This window comes from Dromaius novaehollandiae, chromosome 5, assembly GCF_036370855.1.
Source record: "Dromaius novaehollandiae isolate bDroNov1 chromosome 5, bDroNov1.hap1, whole genome shotgun sequence".
NCBI classification, from domain to species: domain Eukaryota; kingdom Metazoa; phylum Chordata; class Aves; order Casuariiformes; family Dromaiidae; genus Dromaius; species Dromaius novaehollandiae.
The window spans coordinates 53,762,368-53,779,283 of NC_088102.1; the positions used below are offsets into that span (position 1 = coordinate 53,762,368).

Genomic DNA, 16,916 nt, shown 5'->3' on the forward strand with positions numbered 1-16,916 from the left:
ATTAAGTTTTTTTAAAAGAACTATGTAACTTTTGCCATACAGAATAACCAGCTTGAGAATACACTGAAACTTTGTAAAGACTTTGACACAAAATGCATTTTGTTTTATCCTAGAATGCTTCAAGAGCAATACTGAGTTGTTAAAATCTTGAATCAGCAATCATTTTCCAAAGTTACCATCATTGGCCTTAGAAATCTGGGTTTAGAAGAGGGATCGTAAACCATAAGTGCATGTCCGATGAGTATTGGTTTTAATATTGTTTCCTGTTGATTCTTATTGTAAAGAATATGACACTGGAAAATGTTCTTCAACATTTTAAAGCCAGTTTTTAACAATGGTAAACAGAACGTGGTCATGTACAGTAACAAAAGAAAGGGTAACAAACAGAAGACCTCTGCTTCACTTGGCTTGGCAGAAGCTTACCTGTTCTTTTTAGAATTATCTGAGAGTAAGCATCATATGCTAACATTGCCAGCCTTTTTGAAAATTATGAGTAGGTGTACTTCTTGGTCAATATGTCCAATCTTTTGACAAATATTTTTTAAGGGATAGATATTTCTCTGATCAGAAAAATTTGTCAGAAAAAGAGTTAGATATGAGCTGATAAAAGACCTGAGATTATATAGAAGATACTTTCAAAACAGATACTGAACAGTTTAATTGGCAGATATTTCAACATTAATCTCCAAGTGGATACCTTAACAGTGACTGTGCCTAAATATTCAGGCGCACTTTTGGAAGTTGCCCATTTGAAATGTTGCCTCTGAAACATTACATTTATAATCTCTTTCAGAACTGGCACTCTGCTGCCAAGACTGATGACTTAGAAAATGTTTTATGTTTTACTACATATCCCAGAGGGCTACATCAGCTCAATTAACTTTTCCTCTTCTAGTTAATGTGATCTGAGTATGTTAAAACCCTGCCCAGAAAACATGTTTGTTTAGTCCATTTTGGTTTTTAGTCAACTCCTTCAATGTTAACAAGAACAAGACTAAACTTTTACCGGAGTTACCTATCTTGTACTGAAGAGTAAAGAGCTGTGTCAAGATTTGTTTCATGCAGTCTCTGTCCAAATATTGATGAGGTATTTTCTTGCCAACAAGTCTTTTTTCTTGGTTATCGGAGAGGGAGCACATTTTACAGCAGCAACAATTCGGCAGGGACATGCAGAGAATAATCCAAACTTGCCAGACAAGCTTATTAGGCCTGGAAAGAGACAGTCTGTTTTGAGAAGCTTCCTGCCCTCAGCGTGCGTCCTTCGTTAACGTCTGTCTGCCTTGACCTGGTGATTTATACTCTGCTACATAAGTGACCTATTGCTTATTATCAGTTATCGTTATCAACATTACTAGGGTAAAGGCAGGCAAACAGTAGGCAAAAGTGAGGACGGGTATATCCAACAGGAAGCGTGTTTGTAATGCTGCTCCCCTTGCGCCTCACAGAAGAAATATCCATGACCCAATACACAAACAAAGGGATCATCAGAGTGTACCAGGCGTGCCCAGGCTTTTTGTCTGTGTCTTGGACATGAATGGTACATCATTCAATAGTGCACCAGCTAGCTTTGTTAGCATTTTATATATTGTAAATCAAAGAAGCTTACTTCTCTCTTTCTCTTATTCTGCCAGCCCACAGACTAAGCAAGAATTTACCACATCGCTGTAAAAGGAAAGGGAAGGCTCAGAAACTTTCTTCTTAAATTTCAGACTGATCAGCAAGTCTGTTGAGGGTTTGGTGCCATAGGTTTGATCATGTTTAAACTGTAAAACTTTTACATTTGTAGATGTCTAGTTAAAGGCACCATTAAAGACAACAGACCTCTTTTGCTTTTGTGGCTTTGCTTACCAACTACAATGTCCCATATCAGAGAGGGAGGGTTGGGAGAGGAGGAGAAAACCCATCTGAATTTTAGCAGCTTAAAAAAAACCGAATGTTTATAATCAGCTTGAGAGCTCAGTGGATTTGTGAAATCGTTTGGGATTAACAGGCTATTGATTGCTAATAAAACAATATTTAGCTTTGTCTGATGAACAGCAATGGAAAAAGGTGTGGGCACCTTGTCAAACAAGACCCATTGAGGACGGATGATGGGTTAAGTGTGGGGGTCTGAGTGGCAGCGTGGGTGCCCGTTCTTCAAGAAGAACTTGTCAGTTGTTAGTAAGGCTGGTGAAAGGAAGGACGCCAGCGCCTGATGGCTGGGGTGGTATTGATGCAAGTTAGCTGACTAATCAGATTGAAAAAGTCCCATGGTATTTATGTCACTTTAATTTTCATCAAACAATTGGAGACGACAGCACTCTATTAAGAAGAGGTTGATCCAGAACTAAAGCTAAATAAATTAGGGTCTCAGTTTAATCAAATTATCCCTCTACTGGCCTTGGATTAACTGAAGGAGACAGCGTCGGTCTAGGCACTTTTGATTGGCTGATTTTTTATTTTTTTTTAAAGAAGCTGGTACAAAGAATGGGAGATTTAACACACATAGCTACTACTCATAATACCTCAAACAAGCACCTTTTTAAAAGAAGTGGAAATTAATATTTATCAGGAGAATTTGCAGTTTTACTGAAGGATATTTCCATTTTTCTGTTAGTTTTGCTCAGTGAAATGAACTGAAAGAGGCAAAAATCTCTCAACAGAAGAGCTAAAACAAGAAAACTTGGAACAAGCTGGCACAAAAATCTAAGTAGTAACCTAATGCTACTGAGTGACTTTCATTTGGTTCAGAATAGATGGTTTCGTTTACCTGCTTTGACGATCTGATTGCGCATTCACATTTTGCTCTTATTTACTTACATTATTTGTGCAGGGTTAAGCAGTGCTTCTTCATGCTTTCTGTGTTCTTTAGATCTCTGGGAAAAGCCTTTGGGGTAGCTAGATCATCCCCAAGAAAACAATTTTCCTGAACTGTCTAGTACCTTCTCCTGCAAAGTGTTTTCAGTAAAAGTTTACAGCAGAAGATATTTACCATCTTCTCAATAATAACAGCATGAAGAAGTCACACATTTATAGATCCTCTACAAAGATTTAACTGAACTGCTGCAATAAATCTTTTTTATTCCTTTTATTCCCAGCCTGTGAGTTCTTAAAATCATTGCCTAAGTTTTGCTGTTTTTCTAGTTAGAGAAGCAGAAGTGAAACAGTATATATTCTTTGCCGGAAGCAACTAATTGAATTCATCCTACTTTAGTAGGCAATTTGTTTTTTTAAAAGCACAGTGTGATGGATGCTCCTTTCCATCCTTGCTTGAAATGTAAAAATTGTTTTGAAGAAAAGCAGTGTAAATGGATCTGGTCCCATGCCTGATTCTACTTTTCTTCTTCTTCTTCTTCTTCTTCTTCTCTGACTTCTCCTGACTTGTTTTTGTCCATTAATGATCATCAGCATTGTTCCTCATTCTACTAGGACAGCCACAAATTAGGGAGAGTGGGACGGAACAGAGAAAAACTTGTCTTTTTTAACAGTCACCAAAATGGACAAAATGGTCTGAGCTGCGATCTAACATACACTAAAGATCAATCATTTATACGGAATGTGTAAAAGACCTGAAAAATATAACTGTTTGTCTTATGTACTCCTCTGTTATTCTGTAATCTACAAAATTTCACACTCTTCCTCTACTTGTGTCTCAGTTCTGCTCTATGAGACACCCTTATCAAGCCTTGGAAATCTAGGCACTAAAGCTCCAGCTTTAGATTCCTTAAATATCTGTGCACATTTGTAGTAATGCTCCTTTCATCTATGATTTCTAAATTATTCTTTAGGTATGATATTGCTGTTGAGGGCTTCAAATGATTTGATCCTATCTTTTTGGCACAGAAGAAGTTTCCACTGTCTTCAGAGTTACCCCTGATGAATATAGGCAAGAGCTGGTTCTGATGAGCGTAGTGTTTTCAGATGCTCAGCCCTTTACGACGCGAGCTTTAGTTTCAAAGTGACTTTTCTAGGTATTTACATCCAGAGTTTGTCAAATGCTTAGCATCCATCATTGCAACACTAAATATCTTGTAGATATTTAAAAAACATTCCGTCCCAAAGAGTTGCTACAGAGGGTTTTTTTTTATTGCTTTTTACTGTGAATTAGTTGAAATCGTATTTTTTCACAGTAAAGACAAGATCTCAGGTAAACACTATATTTTACTTCAGATAAGGATATCATTTCAGAAAGTGCCTCTTCTGTAGTTTATCTTAATAATTATTTATTCTGAGTCCAAGTAGTTTCCCCTGTAGAAGCATAGATATTAAAAGATAGAAAAGTCAGAATAAGTTACATATATATGCTGTCTCTGCAAACACTGATTTACCCCTAATGTGCCTACTAGTAGCTTTGTCTGCATTTAGATTTTGGACATCAGTGATGAAACTAATTCTGAAGATAAGTGATTTTCTAAGCATCTAAGTATATATTTTTTTCATATTAACTGATTGGAGTTACTGCAGTTGGATTCCAGTGGTCTGTAGCACCTGAAATTGTCCTGCATTCTTCAAACTGCAAACAATGCACATTTTATGGAGGTGCTTCTGTATTTTGGTAAATGTATTTTATCTCAGAGCAGCATGACTCCTTTTCCTACACTACAAATTTGCACTAGTTGCAGAGATTGGTTTTGCTCTTGTGGGGCAATCCCTCATTGAAAATAATCAACAGTAGTATTTATACCAACGGTGCTGCATTTCTAGCTGTACATTCCTGCTATTCACCCTTTATTAGAACTGCTGACGGAGTAGCCCTGAAGTGAACTGGTTTAACTAGCCTGCCTGATAGGAACTAAACATCAGAAGAAGGAAAACAGCCCGTCTAAGCAGTTTGCTGGTCTGGTGCAAGCAAGTGGGAGAGAACGTGGCGGGGGACAGGGAGTAGGACTACCCCTTTTAGCTGCTGCTATTACACGGGACTAAGCAGGATGCCACCCCCCTCCTAAAGGTGGTTTCCTGTCACAGGTAGCGTTTGTGCTGTGGCAGTTGTGACAGGGGATTGCCACAGCTGCCAGCAGCTGAGGGTGCGGGCAGAGGGGACAGCCAGGCCATTTCAGCTGCCGGCAGCTGCTGAAAAAGAAAAAGCTGCACTCTGCTGCAACTGTGTGCTTCCCTATGCTGCCTGGAGAAGCTGGGTGGGTGAGGGCAAAAATTAGTAGTTTTCTGCCAATATAGTGTAATAAATCAGTGTTCCAAAGGGTCGGATGGATGCTGGAGACAGCAGGACTCCCCCACTTGGTAGCGAAAAGGTGTTAGATCATCTTTTCTGACCATGCCTTGAGACAGCTTTTAAATCTAAGGACAAAAGCTGTAAGCTGAGTCACAGAAGAACCCAGTGAAAGATATAGAGAGGTCATTTGTATTTCCTTTAGTTTTCTGAAGGTTGAGAAATGCAACTTTTATTTTCAAAGCAGAGAAAATCAAGAAAGAATGATGAAAATGACCCATATAACATACCAAGTCCCAGACTTGATAAGGTAACCCTAACCCTAACTCCAGAGTGAGCTTTTGCAAAACTCCCCTGCCAGCATCCAGGCAAAACATTTCTCACAGTGCAGTTCTCTGCAGCCCACACTTTCCTTTGGCTGCTCCACTTCAGCTGCAGAACCAGGCTTGCTTTCTCTCTCAAGCCTAATCTTAAACCTATCTAATTTGAAGGTGAGCCTTACACAGGACCCCATGAACATTGCCCAGGCGAAAAATATCTCACAGACCAGTTTTCTTGGTTCATAATTAAGGGAAATATCGCCATCATTTTATTAAACTTTTAAAAAATGACTGAGCATGCTGACCGAGAACATAAATCTAGATTAGCAGTCCTGCTTTCAGTATCACTATTTTTTCCTGATGATAGGAATAAAAAATAGCTTTTTATTACTCACTGTATTAGAGTTTGTTCCCTCTGTATATTAACTAGCACTTAAATTTTTTGATTTGTTTCACTTGATTTTTTTCATGCTCTTAATTATTTTAACAGAGTCGAAATTCATCCTTCAGCTAAGAGCTAATGAAAGTGTATGCAGATCAGTAGCATTCATGATGTTTTACTTGCACTGATGCTGCTCTAAAAGCTGAGGTGTTTGTACCTATTTTTGTTGCATCTATCACTGCTGCAGCTATGCATTTCATGGCTGTGTAATGTTGGGAAGTGGCAGCTTTGTGAGAACCTCCTCCTTGCTAGACATCGTAAAGACATAATGAAAAAGCCAATCTCTGGTTTTATATCAGAGATTGCTTGCTAGAAAGAGTTTGCTTTATTAATTTAATAAAAAGATACAACAAACTGGGATGGGAGAACTGAACACAAGAAAATAATTGCCATCATGCTCTGTGGGTTCAGGAGTGTCATTCTTAGCACAGATGTAGCAAGCTGGGTTTAGTATCTAAGACATGCAATGTAAAAATTCAGATGGTTTGGGCTTTTTAGGTGAAAATGGTTTTGTCAAAATTGTATTCAGTCTTGAGCTTTATGGTTCTGTGTAGTTTTGCATGTTCTATTAGAGACCTTGGGGGTTTAAAACTGGAAAATGTAACTCAATTGCTACCGTATACTAGACCTAGGTGACTGACTGAGAAGCAATAGGTTTGCTGTCTTTTATTAATTCTTTTTAACTTTTTTTCTCTCTTTCTTCTAATGTATTTGACAGAAGATAAAGAAATAGTTGTTTAATAATAGTTTGTTCAGAAATGTTTCATTTGTTGCCTATGCAATTTCTATTAACATACTTTATGCGCTTTTCAATAATGACGAACATTGTAGGGACAAAAGGGTGACGCAGGTAGAGGATAGAGTTACACATGCTTGGAAATTGAGATGAAACAAAGCCCACAAGTGATATGATGATACCATATTTTGTGTGTAAACACCCTTTAACAGCCTCCCCAGTGTTGTGCTTCTAGATCTGGAGCGAAGTTTGAAATGCAGTAAAAAAATGTAAATATTTGAAGTTTCTTCCCCTTGGCCCAGATTATGAAATAGTAATCCCTTACATTGTAAATCTTGCTGTACCATGCAAATCCCCTTATAAGGATTATGAGATTGTAACAAAGATGATCGTTATTTCAAGAGTATATAAGTGGTATAAGTTATACACTTTTGCTGCAGGATTTTTGTGTGTCTTCACACAATGTTCTATACACTGATCCAAATGAACAGGTGCTGTACATTTATGGAGGGTCTTAATTTATGCAATAATAAAAAAGAAGATTCAGTTACAAGGCTGTGTGGCACATTCAGTCTGTTATTCTTGGAGTGGACTGAACAATAGCAAAGAGTGTGCAATGGAGCAAAGACTATGCAATCAGTGACCCCTTGCCCCTTCAGTGGGGGAGAATTTCAGTGTAGCACAAAGAAGCTGCTGTTTCGGCTTTTGCTGCTATCGGCCCAGGGACTATTTACAGAAGAGTGGCTGTTATATCTGTTTCTGTGATCAGCTGCTTGAGCAAGAGCAGAGGAACAGTAGGTTTGGTTTATACCAAAGCACTAGTTTATACTTCTAAGCTGCATTTGCAGAATCACTGTTACATCGACATACCCGTAGAAGTAATTCAAACTGGACATTGAATTTAAAAACAAAACAGTAGATCAAATTAGGTCAAACTCCCTTTTCCAAACTTCTTGTTCCGGTCATATCTAAAGTTAGTTTCCATATTTAAACTTTTCATATCCCTTTGAGTTTGCCTCCAACAATGCTTAATCAAGGCAAATCTAATCTGTATGTAAAAGCTTTCTTTGCTAGCTTTACTTTCGAGAGATAGGAGGATAGTGAAAAGAAAATTAAACTGTGTGTGACAGATTTACAAGTTTAGATTTCTAAATCAGGGATTGTAATCCAGAAAAGCATATTCAAACTTTCAGATTTCCTTTCTGCACTTTCCCCTCTTTTTCTCTTACTCACTGATTTAAATCTCAACACATTTATATTCAGTAAAGACCACTGAATTTGGACTCTTAAAAATGACACTTGGAAATAACAGTCAAATACTAACTAGCAGTTGGTACCTCAGCTGATGCTGAGTGCTAAATGTTGAGTGCTGTTGCAGATTAAGCCCTTGTGAAATGCATATAATGTAGAATAGCTTCTTACGAAAAGCAAGATTGGACATGAACGGGGAGGAAACGGCTGCTGTGTCTGCCTTAGCAAGCAGCGCGATACCCAAATGCTTCAGGGTTTTGACCTGGGGCTAGCTCTAGCTTGGTCCTGTGATCTGAGCTCTTGGCAGCCGTTTGGAGCCTTGGAGCAGTTGGGTAGTTTCATTTAAATCTGTTTCATGTATCGCGAGCCCATGCTGCGAGGTGGCCCGAAGCACGGGAACCGGGGAAGCGTGGCAGGCCGGCTTGAGAAGCACGCTTCGGACCTCCTGACCTGAGCCGAGCTGCTGACGTAGACGCACCATAACTGTGCTAACGGAACAGAAGACAAAGGGATTTTCTACACCTTCGCACAGATGCCTGGTTTGATTTGAAAATTAGAAGGAGATATTTAAAAAGCGAGGGTAACTCTTTGTAAGGTCGTTTTAGCCACCTGACTCAGAGCAGCGCTAACAGGGTGCACCGCATGTGTCTGCTCTTGCAGTTAGTAGCCATCGGGCTTATGTAAGGGTCACGGCGAAACAGCCATTTCCTAAATTTCGGGGATGATTTTCCCTCCCGGCCGGGCCGCCCCGGCGCCCCCGCGCGGCTGCCACAAGATGGCGCCCCCGCCTGCCGGCCGGGCGCTGCGGGGAAGGACCCGCGCACGCCACGGTGGCACCGCCTGCCGCTGGCGCTTCGTGACGCCGCACAGACGCAGCGAGGGAGCGGCGCGCCCCGGCCCCCATCGGGCTGTTTGGGGGCTCTCCCGGCAGCCGCCCCGCGCACCTCCCGCCGCCGCCGCAGCGCCGGAGGGCGCCGGCAGGGGCCGCCCGCCCGCCCGGGCCTCCCCGCCTGGGCCCGCCCCGCCGCGCGCTCCGTCCGCGCTGACGTAAGGGGGCGGGCGCCAGCCCGGAAGCGGCGTGCGGCCGTGTGGGTGCTGGAGGCGCACGTGGGGCGGTCTGCGGGGCGCGCGCCGCGGGGCCATGGCTTCCGGGGCGGCGGGGGCTGCCCCTACAGGTGGGTGCCTGCGCGACGTCACCGGCGGTCCCGGCCCGGACCCCGCCCCTCACTAACGGTCGCGGCCCGGCTCCCGCGGGGGTACCTGTGCGGCCCCGCCCGTCACCGACGGTCCGTGCCCGGGCCCCGGCCTTCCCTAACGGCCCGGGCCTGGGGGTACCTGGGCGCCTCCCCCCACCGCCTCTCTCACTAACGGTCCCTGCCCGGGCTCCGCAGGGACCGGCCGGCCGCCTTTGGAGGAAGAAGAGGAGATGCCCGAGCTGTCTGACGATGAGGAGGCCTGGGAGAAGGAGGAGGAGGAGGAAGAGGAGGGCACCGCGGAGGGCCCGCAGACTCGCTGCCTCTTCTGCGACAGGTGAGGATGGCAGCGGGAGCCCTGATGGACGCTTAATACAAAAAAATGTTTCTCATATAAATGCTCAGATTCAGCCTGTAGAAGACAGGCCAGCTAGAAAAATAATTAGTAGGTAGCTTGAAACAGTGTTCTGTGGCTTTTGCAACCTTTAGAGCTGAAGGTCTGTTGAATCTAGGCTGAAGGAAGGAGAAATGATGTGAACAAGTAATCCTTCCTTCTTCCCCATGAAGCAATATAGAAGTTTATCTCTTGATTTCTGTTATCTTTTCCCATCATCACTAAATAGCAGCAAACATGTATTTTGATGCTGGTAAACAAATCTTCCGTATGTAGAGTTCTTATATTTGGGGCTTAGTCTGTACTCTGAAGTAATTTCTGGAAGTTAAGAGGTTCCCAATGCTGTGAAACAAAATTGATGTGTTTCTTTCTTTATTACTTGTTGTTTGCAAAACTTTTTGTAATAAAATTAAGGCTGCTTTGGGAGGTATATGAACAAGCAGACACCTGTTCATCCTTTCTCAAGGGAAAAATGTTGTACTGTGAACACCTCACCTAGCAAGTCACAGTTGAGCATGTAAAACTCATAGGAAAGTTACAGAACCTAGATACCACCATGTTAATACTGCTTATTTAATAATTCTTCACAGATTGTTTAGTTTTGCTGAAGATCTGTTCTCCCATTGTGAAATCGAACATGAGTTTAACGTTGGTGATGTGATCAATAAGAACGGTACATTCTTTTTGTGACTTTTTATCTTTTTCTAATGTGTATCAGCATCTTGTTTAAAACGAATGATAAAGATGAGTTTGTTTTTAACTGGTTTTCTGGTTGTAGCTGACAAGTCCAAGATTGAAAAGACAAGCTATTCTAGAAAAATGTATATCTTTATGCTGGCTGTCTCTTATATATTATATTCTCTGATAAAATTATCCACTAATGATAGAAATAGGAGTGAACTCTGCTGGCTTGTGCTCAGTCCCTACTGCCTACTAGATTTACCTGAGCCAGTCTAGTATATATTAGACTGGTAAGAGCACATGGGCATAAATGAAGTCGTGCTCTTTACCTGTTGTGTTGGGTTTTCTTGCCTAACTGGTGATACCAGTATTGGGCTCAGGAGCCTAGCAGAGACCAGCGTAGATATATCTAACAAGAGGTCAAGTAGTTGGACTGTACTGCTGGTGTTTGCAAAGGGGATGTGCTTTTGTCCCCTCAGATGAGCATAGGAAGGCATACCTTCTAGCATCCTTTTGATTTGTGCCTAATGAAGTTTAAGGTTGGCTTTCATTTGGAGCCACTGTATGTTTAGGCCACGATGGTAACTGAAGAGAAGTACATATAGGAAGACATGTAAAGGGGGGGATGGCTTTGGAAAAGTTAGCTATTGAGCTTCAAATCCCAAACTTATTGCCTACAGAGGAAAACTGGGAAGTAGGGGAATGAGAGCAGGGCAGGAGAAATACTATTTCAAGAGTGTGCAGTAAAAAGGAGGAAGAGGGGAGGGGAGGGGAAGTACACAGAGCATTTAAAAAATGTATATAAATTTGTAAAGTCTGGTCTGTTTCCTATCTAAAATCCAATGGAAAATATTTTAAGGCTATGTGGTAGCCAGAAATTGGAGCAGTAGTCGCTGTTCTTGAGAGAAGTACATAATTATATTTAAACTACTGTTATTCCTGAGCTAGGTGGCAGGTTTAAACCAATATTGCTGTGTATTCTTGATGAGTAGAATTGGTTTATTTCTTCATAAGCAGAAAGCTGAAAATATGAACGAAGAAGCACAAAAGGGGAGCAACCGTTAAGGCCGCTAGTAGATGAATGTGACTGTCCTGATGTAGAGCTGTTTGCGGAACAAAGGAGATTGCTGCTGATAAGCCAAGTCTGCATACGTTCAGTTTTTAATTTGTGGCAAGTATATTTGTACTGAATGTGAAAATTTCATGGTTAGGTCTAAAGAGAGAAAAATCAGAAAAATGCAGATAATTTAAGATTGGAAGGCTGCACTAGGTAGTGATGTAAACCCCCAGGGGAAACTGGCCAGTTGAACAACTAACATTCACATTATCGTAAAATATGTGGGTTTCCTGTGACATAAGCTGTCTTTTTTGTTTTTATTTCTTTCCAGGACTTGATTTCTATGGATACATTAAACTAATCAACTTTGTTAGATTGAAGGTAGGTGTGCCATGTATTGCTTCCATGATCTGTGTCTGCAGAACGAGAAATCAAAATGCTCTGCTTTAAATTTGTTTTGTTTTTTAACATAACTGTATGAAATTCTGTATTACACTTCTAAATATGAGAAATCATGGAAACTCATTTAAAGTAGTTACTGGTTGGTTTATTTAGAGGTGAGCATTTTAACTGTGAAATTGTTTTAATTTTAAATGTATTTAATAAACGTAAGGTTTAATCGATTTCAAAAGAGAAATTTCCAGACTTGCAAAAAGCCCACACTGGATCATGTCATGTCGTTTTGTTAATTCATCTCGGCCTTTGACTTGCCCATCTGGCTCCAGCAATGGATTTACTTCTTGATAGCTGAAGTTTCTTAGCTCTTGTATGTGTGCTGGTACGGAAGAGTCTTCCCTGGGAATGTAAGCTGGACAGAACCCTACTACATTGTTGGAAAGGATGATACCTGATCCCTTAGTTGACACTAAAATTCCTTAGATGAACCTAAAATTTGTCTTCAAGAATCAGGAGAGCCAATGGGAGTTTTAAGTTAGACCTAACTGCATCTTGTATCTACTGCGGCTTTTAAGTATATTCTTTTGTTGTTGCCTGAATGTTTAGATTTAGACTGAATAGCATCTTACACTATTAAGAATTTTTTCCAGACTTAGTACTTAAATTTTCAAATAGTTGTTTAAGGCATAACTAACTAAACAAAATAATCATAAAAGTGGAAGAAATGAGGTCTGGAATCTGACTTCTCTTCCTAAAAAATATTAAGTGCCAGTATTCAGGTGGGAGAGAAGGCAGCACTTTCAAAGTTGGTCCCTAACGCACTGTTGTTTAAAAACATTTTGCACAGTTAGGATCTTGGCCTTATTGATTGTCTGTCATAAGCTATGGGTCTGATGCAGTCAAACACCTGAGTAAACTTGGTTCCTGATAGGAGTGTGATCCTAGACCTGTGGACTTCAGTTTCTATGAGTCTGCTGTGCTTACTGCCTGAACTGATTTTCTTGATCCTATAGATTCTTGGGTGTCAACCCAGACTAGCTCATAGGTTTATTTTTTTGCTATTCTCTGGTCACCACGGTTTCAGTGTAAATATGATAATGTGAATACTTGTTGTCAGAGCCAGGATGGAAGCCAGAAGCTCATTTTTTACTTTTCTTGCTAGTCATGCAATGAATAATACTTTTCTTAGCTTTTGCTACAAAAGGGCTTTAGTAATGCCTCTTTCATATTAATGGCTGGAAGAAAAGGTTTTTGCCATTCAAGGCTATTTCAGCCTTGAATGAAGGGCTGGTGGCTTCAAAGAAATTTAGCATACATGCTCTTATTAATCTGTCTAGAAACCAACTGCGGCATATCTGAATTCGCTCTGCAGCCCACTGCCTTGGGAAGGAGAGGAATACTTGAAACCAGAGCTAGAAGATGATCTCCTACTTCAGTTTGGTAAGATAAATACATTGCAATGTGACTGCACTGTGTTATGGGGTATCAACAGATTTCATGTCATATGATGCATTATCACTAGTTATTTAGTAGTGTTAGATACATGAGAAAGGGCCAAGTAACTGTCACCCATCATTAAAATGAATTTATTTATTTATTTAAACAAAGCCTTTTGCCTGACAAGCTAGAATTAGCTTCTTACTTCGTCCAAAAACACAGTAGTACTGTTTTCTTGTCCACTGGCATCTGTTGAAATCGCTAGCCGAATTTACCAGGAGATGAACCGGACCCAGTGTTGAGTCCATGTTTTGCTAGTTAAAAGCAGTATTTCATTATAATTCCATTCTATGTAAGCTCTTTCAGGTTTTGTGTGTTCAGAAGCTTTGTAAGAATCCAGGAAGTTGGTTTGAAAATCAGGAGTTAAATTATTAAGAGGAAAAATGTCAAGCTTTCTTGCGTTTTACAGTTAACATCCTTTTCAACCTTGGAATAAGAGAACTGGAGAAATAGAACACAGCACCGTATTTAGCTTAAGCTCACCCTAATGTCTCACTCATCAATTGTTGCAAAGATGACTGTTTAAACTAAGTTCTGGATTTATTTGTTTTGTTAACTTTGGACTCACTTCTAGCATACTTGCTTTTACTGAGTAGCATTGTGTTCTGCAGATAGTTCTGTCAAATTCAGTAGTTTGTTGTAAAACAGACTATGTTGCAAAATGTCTAAGGACAAAAACGGCAAAAATGGGAATGTACTTGATTTATGAGCTGCTGTGGAGCAACGCTTTTAACTGGCAGGTATTTTTTTCCATTTCATCAGATATAGAAGATCTTTGTGAACCTTCGAATGTTTTGTCTTCTAATGGGTTAAATGATACCACGATGCTCCTTGAGCAACTAAAACATGCAGAACACAGAGCAAATCTTGCAGAAGCAGCCTTGGTTAGAGCACAGGATGATCTTCAAAAAATGAAGTAAGTGCGTGAAGCTACTTCAGTTGAAAGATTTTAGATGAGACAAAATGTTCATGTTTACAGAGAGGTAGCAATTCAAAGAAGTGGTAGAATTTGACTAAAGAATAAAACCTTTGTCCTGTGTTGGGACTGTTGTTTTCATTTCTGTCTTGTAGATTCTTTGTAAACATATAAAAACATGCTTAGGATAGCTAGATAAGCACATGGTCCAGAAACATGTTTTTTCTTTCCATGTTCTTCAGACCACTTCGTGTTTTCCAAACACTTTTCTGTTAGTCCTTTAAATTTGGATTTAAATAATAGAGAGTCACTATAGAGAAGAGACTGGTATCAGCAAATTAAATACAGGGCTCTAAATATTGTGAGAGATGACTCTAAACATGTGAAAGGTTTGTTCATGTTTTATTTCTTCAATTTGTTGCTAGTAGCAGAATCCAATTCCAGTTTGGAGAAACCCTCAACAAAATTAATAAGTTGTCTTTTTATTTACTGTTACTTTCAGTTTCAAGTGTGGGTTCTGTTAGTAAGAATCGTCAGTGCATTAAAAGCAGGAACATGTAAGAATCCCACTAGCTGTACATGCTACTGCTAAACCTTGAGGTCTTCAAAAGGATTAATGATGTTCATGCATAAAAGGGGTATTTAAACTTTTGGAGGATCACACAGTATGAAATCTTTTCCAAACATGTCATTTCATGATTACAGCCCCAGCAATCAGACACTGAAAAATTGTATTTAATAAACTTGGAAAAATAAGTTATTTGTTCTTTTGTTGGAAGATAAAGCTGCAAAAACCTTATTTTTTAAATTCTGAGAGTCCATTTTATGTTTTGACAGAAGATACTTGTTATTAGTAAGCAGATATCCCAAACTCTAAAGTCATGTATCTGTGCAAATTCTGACAGCTGTGTGCAATTACAAATGTCAAGAATGGAGAGTTTTGTCTTAAGCTAGGTTTAATTCTTGAAAGTCCAATTTTACAGCGTATAGCAATGTTCTGATACCTTTATGTCTGCCTTATGCATTAATTCATTGTCATCACACAATAAGAATGAGAGACATTTGCTGCTCCTCTGGGTAGCCTTTTTTTTTCTGCATGTTGCCTGTCTTACTCTTGTTCTCGTTGCATTTAAAAGAAGAAGAAAAACCTTTTCAAGTCATCAGTTGAAGTTTCTTCTCAGCTCTCTAAGCTTGTGTCAAGCTTATATATATATATTTTTTGAGGTTAGTTTACCAGTTATCTAGCTGCTGGAAAAGGGAGCCTTTAGTTGTTCTGTGTCAGCACAGGCTCCTAAGTCCAGCAAAGATGGGCTGGCAGCGAAAATAGTCAGACATAGATCTGATGAAAAAGCACAGCCTTAAACGAGGGACAGAGTAAATAGTTGCATAGGGGTAGCCTACATGCTTTAACTCGTGGTGATACTAATTCATGCTATAGGTTACTCCATTGGAAGAGTCCACATAGACATTATTTCCTGTGAGGTAAATGCAGTTTAGTGCACCACTCCATGGCAGAAAGAACTGTTTAAGTCAAACGTGGGGTGAGAATAGTATTCGGAACCTGAACCTACGATAACCTGTTTTTATGCTGTTCTCTGTGATGGAAATAGGTTTATGCTAGTATTTAGCAGGCTAGTTGGCTAATCTCAACTTCTGGAATAAAAAAGCTAGAACCAGGAACTTTCCTGTATTTTACCTGTCTACAGAGAGCTATTGGGAGACTAAATAGCTATAACTTCTTTCATGTGTGCATGATAGTTGTATGAAGATCTTGCTCTCTAAGATGCAGAATAAAATCTTTCAGGTCTTTTAATAAGACAGCCTGTTCGGCGTGTCAGTCATGCAGCTTCTTGGAGACCATTGCCTTTTAAGGCCAAGAATATTATCAGGACACCGACTAATTCAGTGTGAAATACTTTTTGCGGAATTGTTTTTCCAAATTTGCTAGACTTGAGTAAGCATGTCGAATGATGAGTATTGAAAGGGTTACAGTGCAAAGACAGGTAGATGGAGGCCTAGTGACAATTTTTTTTCCCCCACAAATGGTGACAGTAGTTCTATAAGTCAGGTCACCTCTAGCAGTTCATGTTATTTAAAGAGTATGGCTTGTGTATCCTGAATTTCTTGTTTGTGTCTTGTTTAGGGATAAAGGCTTTTCTTTTTGTTTATCTCTTCTTTTTTGATTAAGAAGCCAAGAGGGTATCTCTGGCTCTAGAGTTTTGTTTGGTACTTGTGTTGCTTGCATAAGCTGGAGGAATGCTTGGCTGAATCCACTTAAAATATTTTATAATTTGAAATGAGGTTTAGTCTTACAAAATGTTAAGTGTATGTCATAGAGTTTAGTTTTTCTAAGTTTCAATTTTCATCATTTTCATAATTATCTGAAGTAACAAAACCATAATTTACATGATAAAAAGCAGTATTAAAAATGAGATCTGGATCCTACCAGGATGTCAGCAAGTATGTGAAATTCCTGATATTGACATCTCTTTGGTACTAGTTTTCTTACCACCCTCTCTCCCCCATCCAAACAAGTTCAGCACAAAAGCATTTGAAATGTTGGGATTAAAATAGTATTTTTGGTTTTGTTGTTCCGTAAGGGTGGTACTGATAGTGAGACGTTACCTGCAGCTTCTATACATTTAAGTTCCTATTTAAGAAAATATGACTAATATTAAAGCTGAACTTTGTTGCTTTGGAGTGGTCTAGGATACAAGCTTTGAGTCAAACTGTAGACCTTGAAGGAATATTGTCTGTCTGAAGTATTTTTGCTTTTCTCACTTGATTGTGGGTATAGTATGAGCTATTTACTTCTCAACAATCTTTGATTTGTAGCGTTTTCATGATAAAACCCTGGATTTGGGTATTTTATCATCAGAAACACTTC

At 39.8% G+C, this 16,916-nt stretch overlaps 1 protein-coding gene across 4 annotated transcripts in view; it reads left to right on the forward strand.

The window, feature by feature from the left end:
- The first annotated feature begins 8,926 nt into the window (after positions 1 to 8,926).
- The window catches only part of PRMT3 (protein arginine methyltransferase 3), a 67,661-nt gene continuing 59,671 nt past the window's right edge, over positions 8,927 to 16,916 (forward strand). For 2 of the 4 annotated variants that reach the window (XM_026094551.2, XM_064512846.1), the window contains exons 1-6: positions 8,927 to 9,070; positions 9,287 to 9,425; positions 10,073 to 10,155; positions 11,552 to 11,601; positions 12,954 to 13,056; positions 13,876 to 14,029. In XM_026094551.2, the coding sequence (XP_025950336.1) occupies positions 9,037 to 9,070; positions 9,287 to 9,425; positions 10,073 to 10,155; positions 11,552 to 11,601; positions 12,954 to 13,056; positions 13,876 to 14,029 (563 nt within the window). In that variant the 5' untranslated portion in view covers positions 8,927 to 9,036. Of the gene's footprint in view, positions 9,071 to 9,120; positions 9,426 to 10,072; positions 10,156 to 11,551; positions 11,602 to 12,953; positions 13,057 to 13,875; positions 14,030 to 16,916 lie in introns of those variants that run through there. The other 2 variants (XM_064512847.1, XM_064512848.1) reach the window with 2 other exon arrangements.